At 51.3% G+C, this 17,706-nt stretch overlaps 1 protein-coding gene across 10 annotated transcripts in view; it reads right to left on the reverse strand.

Moving 5' to 3' along the window:
• Positions 1-217: 217 nt before the first annotated feature.
• Positions 218-17,706, reverse strand: part of LOC123363114 (KAT8 regulatory NSL complex subunit 1-like) — a 160,879-nt gene continuing 143,390 nt past the window's right edge. For all 10 annotated transcript variants that reach the window (XM_045003909.1, XM_045003911.1, XM_045003908.1 and 7 more), the window contains 2 exons: positions 2,632-2,857; positions 218-902 (listed from right to left, as the gene is read on the reverse strand). In XM_045003909.1, coding sequence (XP_044859844.1) covers positions 621-902; positions 2,632-2,857 — 508 coding nt within the window. In that variant the 3' untranslated portion in view covers positions 218-620. The remainder of the gene's footprint in view (positions 903-2,631; positions 2,858-17,706) is intronic.

Genomic DNA, 17,706 nt, shown 5'->3' on the forward strand with positions numbered 1-17,706 from the left:
TTGCTTTCATAGCTGCATTTAAAAATAAAAGCCATGCAGCACTGTTAGACTTCCCCATACCTTTTCAGGTGTTTATCATCAGTTGATCTCTTGGAAATCTGTTCCTATTCCTGCTCCACCATGACACACTAGACAAAAAGCCACTGAAGACTGGATGTGCAGCCAGGGGGCACCCTTTCAAGATACAGATGTCTGAATATCGAACAATTAAAGTTAGAACAGCCAATGTAGTTTCCTCTCTATTGTTTGATTTTCATTCTTTTTGTTTGTTTGTTTTTTAACCCACCATATCTCTCTCTGCATTATCCTGGGCTGCTGCAACTGTCGCAGCACCTAACCTTCTTGCCAGCAGGGCAATTGATCCCTTTTCTCCAGAGTAAACCAGAAGTTGTTTTTTCTGGACAGCACGGTCCTCTCAGAGGTCCAGCACCTTATTTCTGCAGTGTGCCCAACTCTTCCCAATCTGGGGACTTGGGAGCCCAAAAGCTGCTGCTGAACCTAGGTCTCAGGCATGGCAGCACCATTCACTGCCAGTGCTCCTCTGAACCAGCTCATCAGCCAAGCTTTTGATTCTGAAATAAAGTATGTGCCTATCATAACACATCACATAAATCAGGTGTTCATCTGTTGTTGAACAGCCTTCCTGGGAAGCATTGCTGGTCTGTGAACACCTCCAAGCTTCTGTTGCCCTCTGTTTGCAGGTCCATATCTGAAACACGTGGCTCCCTGGAGTTAGATATGCCAGAGTCTATACTGTTAGTCCTGATACCCTGCTTGTTGCTGGAGTCCCACTGTTGAAAGTCACCTGACTGCTTGCATCCATCTTCACTTGGCTGTTCCAGAAGAGCTTGGTATGCTGTGTCTGAAAGGGGAAATGTACGTGGTTCCCAAGGTTGTACACTCTGTGGTGGAGAGAGAGACAGAGAAAGAAGGATTGGTACAGAAAACCCAGATTTCAGAGTGGTAGCCGTGTTAGTCTGTATCAGCAAAAAGAACGAGAAGTACTTGTGGCACCTTAGAGACTAACAAATTTATTTCTTAGTCTCTAAGGTGCCTCAAGTACTCCTCATTCTTTTTTAAGAAAACCCAGAGTTAGCCAGTTATAGGACATGACAATATTATTTCTCCCTCCATCCCTAAAGAGACCTCATGCTTCAATTTAAACCTCAAGCTCTTCGCTCTGGAACAGGGTGCTGAAGTAATGCAGACAGTTTCAATGAGCAATAGAAGTTATGCAGCATAGAACTGTGATATGTGAGCTCGCATTTATATTCTTAGTCCCAGCTAATCATTTTTCTGTTGGGATCAGGACTACTACCCTTCTGGCTCCTTACCTCCCTGATCTTTGAGGAAGTTCTTCCACAACCCCTGTGACTTCAAAAGACATTTAAAAAGTAAAGTTAGTGCCTGTTCTCAGAACAGGTCTGGCGCAGAAAGCAGCAATGAGATTCTTCAATCTCAAATACCTGATCTGGAAGGATCATCTCTAAGGGTGATAGGGGAGTTCAGTCCCTATGGTACACTCAGTCATAGATGCCAACTCATGGGTGCTCCAGCCCTGGAGCATCCACAGGAAAAAAAAAAAAGTGGGTTCTCAGCTCCCACTCGCTACAGCTGTTCCCCACCACTGCCGAACAGCTGATGGGGGCGGCGCAGCCACTAAACAGCAGTTTGGAGGCATAGGGAGAGATTTGGGGGAGGGTAGAGAGCAGGAGGGTGGGTGAGGGCCTCAGGCAGGGGGTGGAGTGGGGGCAGTAAGAGGGAGTGAGGGTGAGCCCTGGGGGAGTGGGCAGAGCAAAGGTAGGGCTTTGGAGGGGGTGAAGTAAGGGCAAGAAGAGGCAGAGCAAAGGCGGGGCCTTGGGGGAAGGGGCGGAGTCTCAGGGCAAAGTTGGGGCTAAGCACCCCAGGGAAAAGGAAAAGTTGGCATCTGTGCACTCAGTCCTTGATCTTTCTACAGAAACTGCTAACAAGGGTGGAGAATCAATGAAGTGGCTTGTACGGTGGATACCTGCCCAACGAGAATGGGCTGCAGGGCCAATCATTTCACAAAGGCCACTCAATTTTATCAAACAGGACAAGTCACTTAGCTTTCAGTCACTATGATTTAGAATGGATTTAAATTGGTGGCCTAGAGGTGGGATAGCTCATTCCAAATCCCTTGACCAACATAACTCTGGAGACACTTAAACTGAGCCAATTCAGTGACAGTGGATCACAAACTAACTCTGATCTTGAGTGTTAAAAAACATCTTAACTTAGCACTAAGTTTAGGTTTATTTCAGGTAGCAGAACATGCAGACTGCTGTGTTACAAAGGGACATATGTACTGGAATATGCTTCAACACTCATGTTTGTATGAGTATGTATATATAATGTTAGTGTGATGTCACAAATTTAGTGGGACTTCCCTGTAGGATCAGGAAGAGATGCTTTGTTTCAAATACAAAGCTTTACAATCTCCAAAGAAGTTCTGTGAAGTTCACACAAAACTGAATTCCAGTACCAGCAGTGTAAAGAAGTGGGGCAGATCTGTGGCTAACCATGCCAGTGAGTCCAAGATGGCATAAAAGTTTCATGTTCTCAGCCCTGAATATATGCAAGTACAGTGGAAAGACAATAAATGTCCCTCACCTGTATTACTTCATTTATTATTTCTGGGGAGAATCTGGTGTCCTCAGTGCAGGACAGCGGCACTCTAGTCCTGTTCTTTATAGAGAGGGGTTGCAGAATGTTAAAAGGCTCAGGGCTGAGAGATCCCATAGAAGGGTGCATATAGAGAAGGTCATTAAGGCAATTAAATCCAGGATCTGGAGATGCTGGTTGAGGTGTCCATCGACCATCTGTTTTGTTGGAGGACCTAAACAAAAACAACAAAGTTATTTAAGGGCCAATGTTGACACAACAACAAATGGATATAAACTGGCCATCAATAAGTTTTGGCTTGAAATCAGACAAAGGTTTCTAACCAGCAGAGGAGTGAAGTTCTGAAACAGCCTACCTAAAGGAGTAGTGGGGGGCAAAAAGCCTAACTTTTGTTTTAAGAGTGAGTTTATTTTATGGAGGGGCTGGAATGATTGGCTAAATGGCATATGGCCCATCCATGACTGCTACTAGCAAATTATCTCCAATGGCTAGAGATGGGACAATAGAGTGGGAGGACTCTGAGTTACTACAGATAGTTCTTTCCTAGGTGAGTTTTGCCCACATGCTCAGGGTCTAACTGATCACATTTGGGGTCAGGAAGGAATTTCCCCCCCCAGGTCAGACTGAGGTTTTTTCACCTTCCTCTGCAACATAGACATAGATGATTAGGGTTGGAAGAGACCTCAGGAGGTCATCTAGTCCAATCCCCTGCTCAAAGCAGGACCAACACCAACGAAATCATCCCAGCCAGGGCTTTTTGTCAAGCGGGGCCTTAAAAACCTCTACAGATGGAGATTCCACCACCTCCCTAGGTAACCCATTCCAGTGCTTCACCTCCCTCCTGGTGAAATAGTGTTTCCTAATATCCAACCTAGACCTTCCCCAACTGCAACTTGAGACCATTGCTCCTTGTTCTGTCATCTGCCACCACGGAGAACAGCCTAGCGCCATCCTCTTTGGAACCCCCCTTCAGGTAGTTGAAGGCTGCTATCAAATCCTCTCACTCTTCTGCAGACTAAAAATGCCCAGTTCCCTCAGCCTCTCTTCATAAGTGAAGTGCCCCAGCCCCCTGATCATTTTAGTTGCCCTCTGCTGGACTCTATCCAATTTGTCCACATCCTTTCTGTAGTGGGAGGGCCAAAACTGGACACAATACTCCAGATGTGGCCTCACCAGTGCAAATAGAGGGGAATAATCACTTCCCTCAATCTGCTGGCAATGCTCCTACTAATGCAGCCCAATATGCCGTTGGCCTTCTTGGCAACAAGGGCACACTGCTGACTCATATCCAGCTTCTTGTCCACTGTAATCCCCAGGTCCTTTTCTGCAGAACTGCCGCTTAGCCAGTTGGGCCCCAGCCTGTAGCAGTGCATGGGATTCTCCCATCCTAAGTGCAGGACTCTGCACTTGTCCTTGTCAAGTTTTCTTTTGGCCCAATCCTCCAATTTGTCTAGGTCACTCTGGACCCTATCCCTGCGCGCCAGTGTATCTACCTCTCCCCCCAGCTTAGTGTCATCCACGAACTTGCTGAGGGTGCAATTCATACTATCACCCAGATCATTAATGAAGAAGTTGAACAAATACGGCCCCAGTACCAACTGCTGGGGCACTCCGCTTGATATTGGCTGCCAACTAGACATCGAGCTGCCAACTAGACATCACTTTCTGTTGAGCCTGCCGACCTAGCCAGCTTTCTATCCACCTTATAGTTCATCCATCCAATCCATACTTTTTTAACTTGCTGGCAAGAATACTGTGGTAGACCATATCAAAATCTTTGCTAAAGTTAAGGTATATCATGTCCATCACTTTCCCCATATCCACAGAGCCAGTTAGCTCATCATAGAAGGCAATCATGTTGGTCAGGCATGACTTGCCCTTGTTGAATTCATGTTGACTGTTCCTGATCACGTTCCTCTCCTCCAAGTTCTTCAAAATAGATTTCTTGAGGAGCTGCTCCATGATTTTTCCGGGGAATGAGGTGAGGCCGATCGGTCTGTAGTTCCCTGGATTCTCCTTCTTCCCTTTTTTAAAGATGGGCACTATATTTTCCTTTTTCCGATAGTCTGGAACCTCCCCAATCGCCACAAGTTTTCAAAGATAATGGCCAATGGCTCTGCAATCACATCATCCAACTCCTTGGATATACTGCATCCAGCCCCATGGATTTGTGCATGCCCTGCTTTTCTAAATAGTCCTTAACCTGCTCTTTCATCACTGAGGGCTGCTCACCTCCTCCCCATACTGTGCTGCCCAGTCTGGGAGCTGACCATGTCTGTGAATACTGAGGCCAAAGAAGCACTGAGTACTTCAGCTTTTTCCACATCATCTGTCACTAGGTTGTCTCACCCATTCAGTAAGGGTCCCACACTTTCCCTGGCCTCCTTGTTGCTAACATACCTATAGAAACCCTTCTTGTTACTCTTTAAATCCCTTGCTAGCTACAACTCCAGTTGTGCTTTGGCTTCTTTAAAATACAGCCAGCTCTCCTGGACTTCTTTCCCACTCATGTTAGCCTCTCAGGGGATCCTGCCCATCAGTTCCCTGAGTCTGCTTTTCCTTAGTCCAGGGTCTGTAGTCTGCTGTTCTCCTTTCTTCCTTTTGTCAGGATCCTGAACTCGACCATCTCATGATCTCTGCTGCCCAGGTTGCCACCACATCTACTTCCCTGTTTGTGAGCAGCAGGTCAAGAGGAGCACAGCCCCTAGTTGGTTCTGGTTGTCCCCAACATGCTCCAAAAACTTCTTGGATTGTCTGTGCACTGCTGTATTGCTCTCCCAGCAGATGTCAGGGTGATAGAAGTCCCCCATAAGAACCAGGGCCTGGGATCTGGAAACTTCTGTCTACCTCATCCTTCTGGTCTGGTGGTCTATAGCAGATGCCCACCATGACATCATCCTTGTTGCTCTCGCCTCTAAACTTAACCCAAAGACTCTCAACAGGCTTTTCTCCAATTTCATACTGGAGCTCTGAGCAATCATACTGCTCTCTTACATACAATGCAACTCTTTCACCAGGTCACTTCCTGGTTCAAATTAGAGTAAGTGGTGGATTCTCTATAACTTGAAATCTTTAAATCAAGATTTGAGGACTTCAGTAAATTCAGTCAGAGGTTATAGGCCTATTACAAGAGTGGGTGGGTGAGGTTCTGTGGCCTGCGATGTGCAGCATATCAGACTAGATGATCATGATGCTCACTTCTGGCCTTAAAGTCTATGAGACACAGGAACATAACTAGATACTAACATGGAACCCAAGTAAAAATAAGCCACTGCATATTTCAAATGTGAGCCACAAAACAGAGAAGTCTGGACTTAATCATTGTATCCCTCCTTTATTCAAGCAGCTGGTCATGGTCTCCAGCAATTAGTGTTTTGCCACTGAATTGCAGCTTCTCCCCCACTGTCTGCTACAACAACAATAGCTCACAATTTTCTTGGGCAATTTCTGCCAATGTTGTTGGTGGTGAATTTTAAGATTAAGAAAGCATTTGCTAGCTGCTTTTTCTCATGATGAGACTTTGGGGAATGTGAGAGAAAATAGTATAAACCATCTACTACTAAGTACAGAGGCAGACAGATTGCTGTAATTGGAAGTTATACTGAAGAGTCCTGCCTATTTCTGACTGCATACATACATTTTTTTCTTTGAAATCCTTTCACCACCTCCTCAGGGCCTGACATGTGTTCATTGTGCCCCCCACTACTCCGGGTTTCCAAAATTTCTCTTCTCCTTTCCACTGTGTTATTATGACCTGCTGTCTAACCAAGGAGAGCTGGAAGAAATTGCCATGTTTACAATCTGTCAACTCCACTCCTAGGTAAGCAAAAGAGATGTAATTTGGAAAAAGGGCATGGAGTTTGCACTAACTTATTAGTTCCTAACATGAGACCAAGCTTAGTATGAAATTAATTTCTCATGTGGCATGATAACGTGCTGTGTCACTACTCTGATAAGCTGGCCCTATCCTATATACATTTCATCAACACTTTGCTTGTCAGCACAGCAGACTGGTTACATGAACCACATCAGCAGCAGCCTAGGATTTTTTTGCTTACAACGAAAGAACGGTTACTCACCTGTAGTAACTGTTGTTCTTCGAGATGTGTTGCTCCAATCCATTCCAGTTAGGTGTGCGCGCCGCGCGTGCACGGCTTCTCCGGAACTTTTTCCCTAGCAACCCCGGCGGGCCGGCTGGCGCCCCCTGGAGTGGCGCCGCCATGGCGCTAAATATATACCCCAGCCGGCCCGTCCGCTCCTCAGTTCCTTCTTGCCGGCTACTCCGACAGTGGGGAAGGAGGGCGGGTCTGGAATGGATTGGAGCAACACATCTCGAAGAACAACAGTTACTACAGGTGAGTAACCGTTCTTTCTTCTTCGAGTGATTGCTCCAATGCATTCCAGTTAGGTGATTCCCAAGCCTTACCTAGGCGGTGGGGTCGGAGTGAGACGTGGCGGAATGCAATACCGCAGAGCCGAAGGCTGCATCGTCTCTAGACTGCTGCACCAACGCGTAGTGGGAGGCGAAGGTGTGGACCGAAGACCAGGTGGCCGCTCTGCAGATGTCCTGGATGGGGACATGGTTCAGGAAGGCGGCTGACGAGGCGTGTGCCCTTGTAGAGTGAGCGGTGAGTCGGCATGGTGTCACGTGAGCAAGCTCGTAGCATGACCTGATGCATTGAGTCACCCAGGAGGAAATGCGCTGGGTAGAGACCGGTTCGCCCTTCATGCGATCAGCGACTGCGATGAAGAGTTGGGTGGAACGCCGAAAGGACCTTGTCCGGTCGATGTAAAACGCCAGCGCCCGACGGACGTCGAGAGTGTGGAGCTGTTGCTCCCGGGACGAAGCATGGGGCTTCGGAAAGAAAACTGGGAGAAAGACGTCCTGATTAAGGTGGAAGGCCGAGACCACCTTTGGTAGGAAGGCCGGGTGAGGACGAAGCTGCACCTTATCAGCGTGAAAGACAGTGTAGGGGGGGCCCACCGTCAACGCTCGGAGCTCCGAGACTCTCCTTGCAGACGTTATGGCAACCAGGAATGCCGTTTTATAGGAGAGGTAGAGGAGAGAACACGTGGCCATAGGCTCGAATGGCGGACACATGAGCCTGGCCAGGACGAGGTTCAAGTCCCAGGTCGGGGCAGGGCGACGTACTGGTGGGTACAAGCGGTCGAGGCCCTTCAGGAAGCGGGAGACCATCGGATTGGAAAAGATGGTTCGACCCTCCACCGACGGACGAAAGGCGGACAGCGATGCGAGGTGGACCCGCAAGGAGGAAACCGCCAGACCCTGTTCCTTAAGGTACCATAGGTAATCTAGGATGGTAGGGACAGGTACCATGAATGGGTTGAGCCCTTGCTGGTCGCACCAGAGCGCGAACCTCTTCCATTTTGCCATATAGGTGGCACGAGTGGACGGCTTTCTGCTCTCAAGCAGGACTTGCTGCACCGCCGCCGAACAGCCCCTCTCTGCGTGGGTCAACCATGCAGGTACCAGGCTGTAAGATGGAGGGACTGCAGGTTCGGATGGTGGAGTTTGCCGAAGTCCTGCGTGATGAGGTCCGGCCACAACGGGAGGGTGATGGGCTCCCGAACGGAGAGCTCGAGCAGCAGGGTGTACCAATGCTGCCTCGGCCAGGCTGGAGCCACGAGTATCATGGTGGCTCGATCCCTCCGAAGCTTCTGGAGCACTCTGTGCACGAGTGGAAACGGAGGGAAGGCATAGAGGAGGTGAGTCTGCCACGGATACAGGAAAGCGTCCGACAGAGAGCCCGGCGAGTGCCCCCGGAACGAGCAGAACTGGAGACACTTCCTGTTCGCCTTGGAGGCGAAGAGGTCGACCCGGGGAAACCCCCACCTCTGGAAGATCGTGTGAGCAACGTCGGGACGGAGGGACCACTCGTGGGAGAGAAACGACCTGCTGAGATGGTCGGCCAGCGTGTTCTGCACTCCCGGAAGAAAGGACGCTTCCAGGTGAATGGAGTGGGCCACACAGAATTCCCACAGGAGGATCGCTTCCCTGCAGAGGGGGGACGAGCGGGCTCCGCCCTGCTTGTTCACGTAGAACATTGCTGTTGTGTTGTCCGTGAATACTGTCACACAGCGGCCTTGCAGGTTGGTCCGAAAGGTGTGACACGCAAAACGGATTGCTCGGAGCTCGCGGACATTGATGTGGAGTGTGAGCTCGCTTGCTGACCAGAGGCCTTGAGTGTGGAGGTCTCCCAGGTGAGCCCCCCATCCGAGCGCAGAGGCGTCCGTGGTCAACGTTGCCGATGGCCGGGGAGGGTGGAACGGAACTCCGGCGCACACGACCTCCGGGTCGAGCCACCAGCGGAGGGAGTCGAGAGCCGTCCTGTTGACTGTGACCACCATGTCGATGGCGTCGCGATGCGGGCGGTACACCGTCGCGAGCCAGGACTGAAACGGACGAAGGTGAAGTCGTGCGTACGCGGTGACGTACGTACACGATGCCATGTGGCCCAGGAGGCGGAGGCATGACCTCACCGTCGTGGTTGGGAAACTGACGAGGTCTCGGATGATGGAGACCATCGCCTGGTGTCGAGCGCGAGGGAGACAGGCTCTGGCCATCGTGGAGTCGAGGACCGCCCCAATGAATTCGACTCGCTGCGTCGGAATCAAAGTTGACTTCTCGGTGTTGACAAGAAGACCGAGGCGCCGAAAGAGGGCCAGGACCTCTATTATCTGACTCTCCACGAGCTGTCTGGACAGACCGCGAATCAGCCAGTCGTCCAGGTACGGGTATACGTGTATCTGGTTCCGTCGCAGTGCTGCGGCGACGACCGCCATGCATTTGGTGAATACTCTGGGGGCGGTCGAAAGGCCGAATGGCAACACGGCGAATTGGTAGTGGGCGTCGTTGGCCACAAACCGAAGGTAGCGCCGATGAGGGGGGTAAATAGCGACATGGAAGTAGGCATCCTTCATGTCGAGGGCCGCAAACCAGTCTCCCGGATCCAGGGAGGGAATGATGGTCCCCAAGGTGACCATGCGGAACTTGGGCTTGAGTAGGTATCTGTTCAGCCCGCGAAGGTCCAGGATAGGACGTAGCCCGCCTTTTGCCTTGGGGATGAGGAAATATCTGGAGTAAAATCCCCTGCCCCGCCTGGAGGGAGGCACCTCCTCTATGGCACCCACGCTCAACAGAGTCTGGACCTCTTGTAGGAGGACTTGCTCGTGAGAGGGGTCCCTGAAGAGGGACAGGGAAGGTGGGTGGGAAGGAGGTGGAGAAACAAACTGAAGACGGTATCCCGAGTGGACCGTGCTGAGCACCCAGCCGTCCGACGTTACTCGGGACCACTCCAAGAAAAAACGGGCGAGGCGGTTGTGAAATAAACGAGGAGGATCCGTAGGGGAGAGTGATGTGCAGCCCTCGTGCGTCCCATCAAAAGGGTTGCTTCGCTGCCTGTGGGGCTTTGGAAGCGGCCTGGCCCCGGTTTCGGCGGTTGCCCGACGGGCGACGGCGATTTTGGGCCGGTCGCCGAGCCGGGTAGGGTCGGTACCGCGACTGATAGCGGGAGGGCTGCGGGCGGAAAGGTCTACGTTGCGTAACCGGCGTATGCATCCCGAGTGTCCGGATCGCCACCCGGCCGTCCTTGAGCGACTGGATACGCGAATCCGTCTTCTCCGAAAACAATCCCTTGGTGTCAAAGGGCAAATCCTGGAGAGTAAACTGGACTTCTGGAGGCAGGGTGGAAGATTGGAGCCAGGCGATGCGCCGCATCGTGACCCCTGTTGCTAAGGTCCGTGCCCCTGAGTCCGCCGCGTCTAGGCCGGCTGTAATGGAGGAGCGAGAGGACCGCCTCCCTTCCTCCAACATTGTGGTGAAGTCCTGGCGGGATGTTGACGGCAGGAGGTCAGTGAACTTGGCCAGAGACGTGAGTATGTCGAACACGTATCTGGCCAGGAGGACCTGTTGGTTACCGATCCTCATCTGCAGGCCCCCTGCCGAATAGACCTTTCGGCCGAGAAGGTCCATCCGTCTTGCCTCTTTCGCCTTTGGGGCAGCGGCCGGCTGGCCGTTACGCTCCCTATCGTTAACTGACTGTACCACCAGGGAGTCCGGAGTTGGATGCACGTACAGGTACTCATAGCCCGATGGAGGGACTGAGTACTTCCTTTCCACTCCCCTGGCTGTGGGAGGCACGGAAGCGGGCGTTTGCCAAATGGTGGTGGCGTTTCGTTGGACCGTGCGCACAAAAGGTAACGCAACCCGGAGTGGCACGTCTGACCCCACCACGTTTGTGATGGGGTCCTCGTCCTCTTTTACTTCCTCTATAGGGAGGTCCATAGCCGTCGCCACCCGGCGGAGTAAGTCTTGGTGCGCCTTCGCATCAACGGGGGGCGGCTCCCTTGATGCCGCGCCGGCCACTGCTTCATCGGGAGAGGATGAGGAGGATAACTCCTGAACGACCTCAGCCGAAGAGGGGTCCACCGCGTGGTGGGCTGGGGGTTCGGAGGGGCACTCTGGCACCACCGGAACGGCTGGCGGTGGGGATGGCGGTGGTCGGGATATCGATGCCTCTGGGACTCTGCGGTGGGCCGCTGGAGGCCTCGGCGGAGCCGGCATAGCGTCCGACTCATATTGTGCCCATGGGACCCAAAAACCCCACTGCTGGGCCCCGCGAGGCTGGGCTGGCGGCGTTGGAGGCGGGAGCCCATAGGCTTCTGCGCCGGAGGCGACCGACTCAGGGCGGGAAGGGCGGGAAGGCCAGGGAGGTGCCAAAGAGGGTCCAGGGCACACCGCCGGGGGATGCTCTTCCCCTCGGCTCTGGGAAGGCGACCTCGCTCGACGGTCTTCACGGTGCCGGGAGCTCGACCGGTGCCGGGAGCTCGACCGGTGCCGGGAGCTGCGCCGGTGCCGGGGGCTGGTCCGGTGCCGGGAGCTCGACCGGGAGTAAGATCTCCGATGCCGAGATCGACCATGATCACCGCGGTGCCGGGAGCTCGACCGGTGCCGGGAGCTCGACCGGTGTCGGGAGCTCGACCGAGAGTGCGAACTGCGACGCCTGGAGCGTCCGCGGGAGTCTCGGTGCCGGGAACGGTGCCGGGACTGAGACCGGCGGTGCCTAGCTGGTGGCGACCTCGATCTGGTGCGACGTCGGGAGTGCGACCGGTACCGCGAAACGGAGCGGTACCGGGACTTCGACCGACGAGGAGACTGCGATCGGTGCCGCGATGGGGTGCGGTACCGGGAGCGCGATCGGCGGGACGGCAAGCTGTCGACGGTGCGGGAGCGAGACCGGGACCGTGACCGACGTCCACGCCTCGATTCCATGGAGGGTGGCCGGACCATTGCCGCCGGTTTTCCCCTGGAGACGACAGCCCGCGCCGGCGGTGCCGGGGGCCGGAGGCCTGGAGCCTCTATGAGCTGTATCAGCTCTCGCGCAGAGGCGAACGTCTCCGGCGTCGACGGCCGCCGAAGCTCGACCACGGATGGCACCGGGGAGCGAGGCGGCGCCGGACTCGACGGCCCTTGCGGCGCCGGAGTCACAGGTGCAATGCACTGTTTGTGCAGAGGCACCACAGGGGCTGCAGGCTGTGGAGTCGCCTTGGCGGAGTCCTGCACGCGCGCCTGAGCCAAAGCCTTCGCCAGTCTTTGCTTCCTGGCGGGCGAGAGGGAGCGGTGCCGAGTCTTCGCAGCCGCTTTCTTCGCCGGCGGTGCCGCAGTCGGTGCCGGCGGTGTGTCCTGCACGGGAGGAGGCCGCGGAGGCGGCGCGGGCGGTGCCGGTGGTTGGAGGGACTCCTCCATGAGGATCTGTTTTAAGCGGCTATCTCGATCCTTGCGGGTCCGCGGCTTGAATTTTAAACAGATCTGGCACTTGTCAGTTCGGTGCCCTTCGCCTAAGCAGCGGAGACACGCGTCGTGCGGGTCTCCTACGGGCATCGGTTTCTGGCACCCCGTGCAGGGCTTAAAGCCCGGTGCTTTGGGCATGAGCCCGCACCGGCTAAGGCAAAAAAAAGGGGGAACCCCCCCTTTTTTAGCCTAACTAACTAACACTAACTATGCTAACTGAACAACTATAACTAACTATGCTAACTATGAACAACAATGAACTAGAGAAAGCTAGGGACGTGAAGAGCTATCAAGCACTCCACAGTTCCAACTGCCGTCACGGGCGGTAAGAAGGAACTGAGGAGCGGACGGGCCGGCTGGGGTATATATTTAGCGCCATGGCGGCGCCACTCCAGGGGGCGCCAGCCGGCCCGCCGGGGTTGCTAGGGAAAAAGTTCCGGAGAAGCCGTGCACGCGCAGCGCGCACACCTAACTGGAATGCATTGGAGCAATCACTCGAAGAAGAACCATAGTTTCACAAAGTATAAGGCCAGAAGGGACAGTAATATAAAGAAGTCAGACTAGATGATATCTCTGGTCATTACATTTCATTCAAATACTTCTATAGAGTTCATTCACTTCTCAGAAGACTAAACTGTTGTGTCACTGCCAGAGACCAGGAGAGTTTTAGGTACCGGCAATGGCAGGAAATTGATTAAATAAGATCTGCCCAGATCTTCCCAGCAGACGATCCATACCCCATGCTGCAGAGGAATGTGAAAAATCCCAATGTCCCTGTCAATCTGACCCCGAGGGGAAATTCCTTCCTGACTCCGAATCTGGCAATTCCTGATCCCTGCAGGTGATCAGCTGATGCATAGACACTCAAAATTTGATTATAGTCATTGTCAATGCAGAGCTGCAACGAGTATGTTAGAAGCAGTGCAGACAATCCTGTTTTCCCCATGATGCATGAAGGAAGGGGATAATGGGGGACTGATGAGAGTCCCAGATTCCAAAACCAGAAGGGACCACCAGCCTGACAACACCTTCCTCTCCCTCTGCACCCCCTGTACTCCCCGGCTATAGAATTTCTCCCAGACCAACATTAAAGGATATATTTTAGAAAGGTATTTGATTTCATCTTACAGACTCCGAGCACTGGGAAGTCCACCACATCACCTGATAAGCTGTTCCAATGCTTCATCACCCTCATTGCTAGGAAATTATATCTTATTTCAAGATTGAATTTGTCCAACTTCAACTTCCAGACACTGGCTCTTGTTATACCTTTGTCAGCAAGCTTGAAAAGTCCCCCACTATCAGACCTCTTGTCCACATGTAACTGCCTAGACACAGTGATCACATCATGTCTCCATCTTCTTTTCAATAAGCTGAGACTCCTTACTTTCCAGCTTCCTGATTATTTTTCTGGCCCTTCTTTGAACTCTCTGCAGCATTTCCACTTCCTTATAGAATCCAGTTCTGGTGTCCACACTTCAAGATGGTAATAGCAGTCTTACCAATGCAGTGTATAGAGGCAAGGTTGCTTTTCTACTTCTACTTGATAGTCCCCCTTTTTATACATCCAAGGACTGCAAGAGCTCTTTTTGCCACAGCATTGGACTGAAAGCTCATGGTAAGGTGATAATCTACGACAGTGATTCTCAACCTTTCCAGACTACTGTACACCTTTCAGGAGTCTGATTTGTCTTGTGTACTCCCATGTTTCACCTCACTTAAAAACTACTTGCTTACAAAATCAGACACAAAAATACAAAAGTGTCACAGCACACTATTACTGAAAAATTGCTATCATTTTTACCATTTAATTATAAAATAAATCAATTGGAATATAAATATTGTACTTACATTTCAACGTATAGTATATAGAGCAGTATAAACAAGTAATTGTATGAAATTTTAGTTTGTACTGACTTCACTAATACTTTTTACATAGCCTGTTGTAAAACTAGGCAAATATCTAGATGAGCTCATGTTCCACCTGGAAGACTACTGTGTACCCCCAGGAATACAAATACCCCTGGTTGAGAACCACTGATCTATGATGACCCCTTAGTCCTTCTCTGAGTCATGACAGAGTTTCCCATCCTGTAGATATAACCTGCATTCTTTGTTCTCAGATGCATTACCTTGTATTTGACTTATTAAAATGCGTTTTGTATGAATGTTACTGGTGATCCCTATCACTCGGTAACAGTCACCTGTCCTCATTATTTTCCACTCTACCAATCTTTGAGTCATCTGGTAACTTTATCAAAAATTTAATTTTGTCTAGATAGTTGATAAAGCTATTAAATAGCATTGGACCAAGAACCAATAGCTGGGGACCCCTTCTAGAAACAAACAATCTCGACCATTGATATCTCCAATTAACAACTACATTTTTAGATCCATCAGTTGAGCCAGTTTTTAAACACATCTAATGTGTAACATATTCCCAGTTAATTTCATATAATGCAAGCTTTTAAAAAAAGAAAAATCAACATGTCATGTGGTATTAGGTCAAATACCTTGGAACCGTGACCAAAAGCACCCCTGTATTCACACCCTACATGCTGTTATAATAATCTTTGTACAAAATATACCTTGTGACATACCATTTGAAAACTAATAACTCACTGGTCAATAATATCATGGTGAAATGTATGTGGCAATATTATACATAAAATTATTAAATCCTCCTGTATGATGTCCTGAATGAAGAAATGTTCCGTTTACCTCAATTTACATATAAGTAGTAAACAGGGTCCTTGAGACAGTAGAGAGAGGAGATGGCAGGAGACAAAACTGCATTTCAGCAAAGATAGGTGAGAACAAAGAACATGGAACCTCCTTCGCCACCAGACTCCATGTCACCTTCTTCACTCTTTGAATAAATATTGCTTTGAGGGGTAACCCTGAGAAGAATCCACTTCCAAGGTTAACTGGACTACAAAAGAAAGGGGCAGGAAAAAACAGTTACCTTTTCCGTCACTGGTGTTCTTCAATATGTGTTGCTCATGTCCATTCCATATTAGGTGTGCGCGCTCGCCACATGCACCGGTGCCAGACTTTCTTCCATCAGTAGTATCCATAGGGGACCTGCTCTGGCGCCCTCTGGAGTGGTGCCCGCGAGACGCGGTATAAGGGGCGCCGCCAGCTCCCCCCACCCTCAGTTCCTTCTTGCCGGAAACTCCAAAAGTGGGGGAGGAGGGCAGGTCGTGGAATGGACATGAGCAACACATCTCGAAGAACACCAGTTACGGAAAAGGAACTGACTTTTCTTCTTTGAGTGCTTGCTCATGTCCATTCCATATTAGGGGACTCCAAAGCAATACCCCTGGAGATGGGTAGTTCATGGACATGTAGACTGCAACACAGCTCTGCGGAACCCAGCGTCGTCCCTGCCTTGCTGAGTGATAGCATAATGGGCTGTGAATGTGTGGACGGAGGACCACATTGCGGCTCTAGAGATGTCCTGTACAGGGATAAAAGCAGCAAAGAATCCTGTGGCACCTTATAGACTAACAGACGTTTTGCAGCATGAGCTTTCGTGGGTGAATACCCACTTTGTCGGATGCAAGGATGTATAGGGATGTGCGCCAAAAATACCTGTGCTCTAGTTGAGTGGGTTCTGACAATCGGCGGCGGCGGAACCCCCGCCAGGTCATAACAGGTCCTAATGCATGAGATAATCCAATTGGAAATCCTCTGCGACAACACCAGATGCCCTTTTCATCCTATCTGCTGTAGCAATGAAGAGCTTAACTGATTTACGGAAAGGCTTGGTACGTTCTAAGTAAAAAGCCAAGGCCCTTCGGACATCCAGTGTGTGAAGACACCTCTCTTCACTAGTCTTGTGTGGTTTGGGACAGAACACTGGGAGGAAAATATCCTGGTTCATATTGAAGGAAGACACCAATATGAAGGCTGGGTGGGATTGCAGCTGAACCTTGTCTTTGTAGAAGACTGTGTACGGCAGTTCTGAGGTCAAGGCTTTAATTTCAGAGACCCGTCTCACCAATGTCACCACCACCTGAAATGCGACCTTCCATGACAGATGGGAAAGGGAACAGGAACCCAGCAGCTCCAAGGGTGCCTGTGAGCCTAGAGAGGACCAAGTTAAGATCCCATTGCAGGACAGGAGTCCGTACCCGCAGGAAGAGTCTCTTGAGCCCTCTCAAGAATCTGGCAGTCATGTCATGGGAAAATACCGTCTGTCTTTGGATTGGCAGGTGAAAAGCGGAGATGGCCACAAGATGCACTCTAACAGAAGAGTGTGCCAGGCCCTAGTTCCTCAAATGAAGCAAGTAGTCTAGTACAACCTGTATGGAAGATCGCAAGGGAGAGATGCCACACTCTGAGGCCCAGTGGGAAAACCTCATCCACTTGGTCAGGTAAGTCAGTCTAGTTTAGAGCTTCCTACTTCCGAGGAGGACCAGTTAGACCTCCTCTGAACAGGTCTGCTCCTCTGGGTTCAGTCATGCAGCATCCATGCCGAGAGGTGGAGGAACCAGAGGTTGGGGTGTAAGAGCCGACCATGGTCATGTGACAGAAGGTCCGGTCGGTTGGGCAGGGGCAAGGGAGGGGCTGCTGACAGGTTCATGAGTGTGCTGAACCAGTGCTGGCATGGCCCCGCGCCCTGTCTCTCTTGATCTTTGTCAGGACCTTGGTGATGAGCAGGATTGGAGGGAACACGTACATCAGGCCCCTGACTATGACAGGAGGAAGGCATCGGAGAGGGAGTCCTTGCCAAGAGGAAAACCGATGATGATTTCTGTTTTGCCTGGTGGTGAACAGATCCATTTGGGGAGTTCCCCACCTCTAGAAGACCATGTAGACTACACTTGTGGTGAGAGGAGAATGCCCTGCTGAGGTGATCCGCTACTGTGTTCTTGACGCCAGGGAGGTGACAAGCCTCCAGGTGGATCTCATCGTTGACACAGAAGTTCCAGAGCCAGAGTGCCTCTTGGCAGAGAGCCAATGAGCACACTCCCCCTTGCCTGTTGATGTAGATCATCGAGGCTGTGTTATCTGTCTGGACTCTCACCACCTTGCCTGACAGGTGAGATAGGAAGATGCTGCATGCCAATCAGACCGCTCTGAGTTCTTTGACGTTTATATGGAGCACCATCTCCTCCGAGGACCACATACCCTGGGTCGGGAGATCTGAGGTGTGCACCTCAGCCAAGGCATCTGACATCAACTCCATGGACTGGGAATAGGCAGTCGTCAGCCATTGCTGCAGGGGCTGCATCCGGAGCCTGGCA

Source organism: Mauremys mutica, chromosome 2 (genome assembly GCF_020497125.1).
Source record: "Mauremys mutica isolate MM-2020 ecotype Southern chromosome 2, ASM2049712v1, whole genome shotgun sequence".
In the NCBI taxonomy this organism is placed as follows: domain Eukaryota; kingdom Metazoa; phylum Chordata; order Testudines; family Geoemydidae; genus Mauremys; species Mauremys mutica.